Source organism: Diospyros lotus, chromosome 3, assembly GCF_014633365.1.
Source record: "Diospyros lotus cultivar Yz01 chromosome 3, ASM1463336v1, whole genome shotgun sequence".
Taxonomy (NCBI): domain Eukaryota; kingdom Viridiplantae; phylum Streptophyta; class Magnoliopsida; order Ericales; family Ebenaceae; genus Diospyros; species Diospyros lotus.
In genome coordinates, this window is record NC_068340.1 from 2946419 (window position 1) to 2949848 (window position 3430).

The following is a 3430-nucleotide window of genomic DNA, read 5'->3' on the forward strand; positions in this document are numbered from 1 at the left end:
ATCAGGTCGACTGCAAAATCAATCTCCCGGTGCGGTGGTAGTCCCGGCAACTCATCTGGGAACATATCTGGAAAGTCTTGCACCACAGGATAGGCAACCAATTCCTTCTTCTCCCCAGCTATCACGGTCACAAATGCAAAATAGGCCTCACACCCACGCACGTCATATAAGCCTCTCAGCGTGTATAATTGATATCATTGGCGTAGTCACCACAGGTTTCACACCCCGGTATGTAACAACTGGTCTCCCCGGGTGCTCAAATGAAATCACCTTCCGTCGATAATCAACTCGAGCATAGTGTCGTGAGAGCCAATCCATACCCAACAGTAAGTCAAAATCCTGGATCGCCAAAACAATAAGATCTCCCAAAAATATCTGGTCGTGAATCCCCATCTTGCAATCCCTAACTATCTCACTCCCCAACAATACCATCCCTCCCGGTGTCGAAACAGACAAATCATATGATAAGGGGGTACATGGGATCGGGATCTTGTGCAACAAATGGGGTGCTATAAAAGAGTGGGTAGAACCTGTATCAAATAAGGCATGTATATCGTGGCCATGAAGAGAAAGTATACCTTGTACCGTATCACTGTCCTCAGCTGCCTCGGCGGCTGTCACTGCAAACGCTTTCCCCTGCATCTGTACTCTCTCTGTGGGCCCTGGGAGCTGTGCTACTGGTAGGGGTAGTGGTGCTCCTGGACCTTGTGCCCTCGGTGTAAACTGTCTCTGAGCTAGTCTGGGTCCTACACCTCCAGTCCGTGGCCCTCCAATCTGTCCTGGCTGGGTACATACGTTAGCTCGATGGCCCCTCTGTCCACAGCAAAAGCAAATGATATCCTACCCTGTGGCCGGTGTAGTCGGTCTAGGCCCCTGTGGACAGTCCCTCTTCAAATGTCCTGGCTGACCACAGCGATAACACATGTCCCGACGTACATCCCGGCACTGACCCTGGTGTCTCTGCCCGTACTGCCGGCACTGTGGAAGCCCAAAACTCTTACTGCCCGCATCCCATTTTCTCTTCTTACTGCTACTCCCTGCGCCCTTCATGATTGACTAGTCTGATCGAGCCTCCAATCGGTCCCTCTCCACTACGTGGGCTTGCTGAACAGCTATAGGGAAGTCGAGTGCCTCGATACCAGCCATGGCGTGACGAATCTCTGGTTGCAATCCCCTCTGAAACTTGCTGACTCTGCGAGACTCAGGGGTCACTAACTCTGGAGCATAACGAGATAACGCCACGAACTCAGTCTCGTACTGTGTGACTGTCTTGCTTCCCTACTGTAAGTCAACAAACTCGAACACCTTCTCCTCTCTGACCCAAGTCGGTACATAAGTCTCATTGAACGCCACGACAAACTGTGCCCATGTCGGGCCCCCATCACCATATCGCTGTCTGGTGGTCTCCCACCATTGCTCGGCATCTCCTCGCAACAGGAAGGTCCCCAGTCGAACCCTATGGGCCTCTGCACAACCTATAGATCGCAAATGCTTCTCCACAGCCAGTAGCCAATCCTCGGCCTCTGTCGTGTCGGGGCCTCCACTAAACTCTGGTGGACGTAAGGCCATAAAATCTTTAAGCAATGCAACACCAGAACTATCCCCTGCTCTTGGAGTACCTGAATGTGACGCCTGGGCCGTAGCAGTCATACCATTATGACTGCGCTCCTACCATAATTGAGATGCCGCCAGTACGTCTACGGCCCGTAAAAGACATGCCAATGTCTCCTGCATGTCCGGAGGCCTTGGCTGTCTCTCATCCCCTGTATCAGTTGCCTGTACCTCAGGAGTAGGAACAAGATGCCCTCTACCTCGCATCGGCGGTCTACCACGACCTCGTCCACGACGTGCGTCCATGAGTCCTACATAACCAAAATTAATTAGAACGCATTTCAAAATTAAGGACACGACCTAACACTCTATCTCTACCTAACAACCTTGGTGTACAGTTACTTGTCCCCCAAATTGACTCAATGACGCTTTGATACCAACATTGTAAGCACCCCCGCCCGGATATCCCAACCACCCGGTCTATCTGAACCAAAGCGCTTACATAGAGGAAAGAGAAATAAACATAAGACAAAAAATACCCTGGCATGCATACATACGAAAAATACAACAGCGGAAGCAAAACAATATACATGCACGCCCACAAGTACCCTGCTGGAACAACGATCAAGGAGTATATATAAAAATATACAGACACTTGTGCCAACAAATAAAAGATACAAGGAACAACCGGGCACAGTAAAAAATAAGAGTCAGAACTCCTAACAAAACATTAGAGAAGATGGGGGCAGCTAACTGTACACCCTACCGACACGGCTGACTGCTAGGTGGCGCGGTCCTCGCCCTCAACTTTTGCTTTACCCTTACTTGGAACGATGAAAAGCAATGTGAGTCACAAGACTCAGCAAGTTTATGAGGAAATGAAGGCTATAAATGAAACAGAAGAGGAGATCACCCCAAATATAAACCCACATGTACACACAAGCCATGTGACTCAACAATGCAACAGTGTCGCATAATAAAAGCACATACCGGTCCTTGGGGCTCACATAAAACACCTGGCACTCAAGTCTCATACCAACCTGCCACTGCCCTGAAAGGCAACATAGATCTCCAACAAACCTGTGCGCATTGTCCCGGGTCGGTACTCCCGACAGCCGAGCCATAGGCTCTCTCGGAACGGTACTCCCGTCCGAGAACTAAATACTACCAGTAATCATGCAATGCACATAAAATGCAATGGCGTAATGAGCATCAACGTGATACGAGACGCCTATACATCCAGGCATCAGGCCATGCTCTGCCCATATAGTAAATTACACGCGATGCATATGCCTGTGCTGGATGCAGCATAACCAAACCAAAATGTCCGTGACCAAGCATAACAAAATCATGATAAACCTAACATGCAGCCCGTACCCATGTGCATACCAAACCATGTAACAAGAATAAAACATAACCAGCCATGCTATAATCACATAACGGCAGAGCTAGTCAGTAGTGCCTGACACCGGTCAGCGGTCCGTGACTAGAAGAGACCATCTGACAGCCTAAGATAGACCGTATGACAGTCACATCGTCACCGAACAGCTAATCCTTGCCCCCACTGCACAACCGCTCTAGCTAATAAATAACCAAAAATCCAATAATAATACCCGACAGCTAAGAACCTAGCCCCGGGTGAGTACGACATCATTCCCATAGGCTTGGGGGTGGCACAAACCCCCGTAGGCAACCAACGAATAAAACCCTCGAGACCAGTTTAATAAATTAAATTTTAAAACAAATCGTTTTAAATTCCATAATTTATTAACAGCCGAAACCAACGAAGGGAGGTCAAATAAATTGACATCGAAAGAATCGACAATGAGGGTATAAAGAACTTGCCTTTTCGAAGATAGCCTTAGGCTCGATTCGACCA

At 48.7% G+C, this 3430-nt stretch overlaps 1 protein-coding gene across 1 annotated transcript; it reads right to left on the reverse strand.

Annotated features, from left to right (window-relative positions):
- Positions 1-1056: 1056 nt before the first annotated feature.
- On the reverse strand, positions 1057-1818 carry LOC127796254 (uncharacterized). The gene is made up of 3 exons (XM_052328307.1): positions 1716-1818; positions 1321-1619; positions 1057-1278 (listed from the first exon to the last, which is right to left on the reverse strand). Exons 1-3 carry the CDS (start codon positions 1816-1818, stop codon positions 1057-1059), a joined length of 624 nt encoding a protein of 207 aa, XP_052184267.1.
- Positions 1819-3430: the final 1612 nt, after the last annotated feature.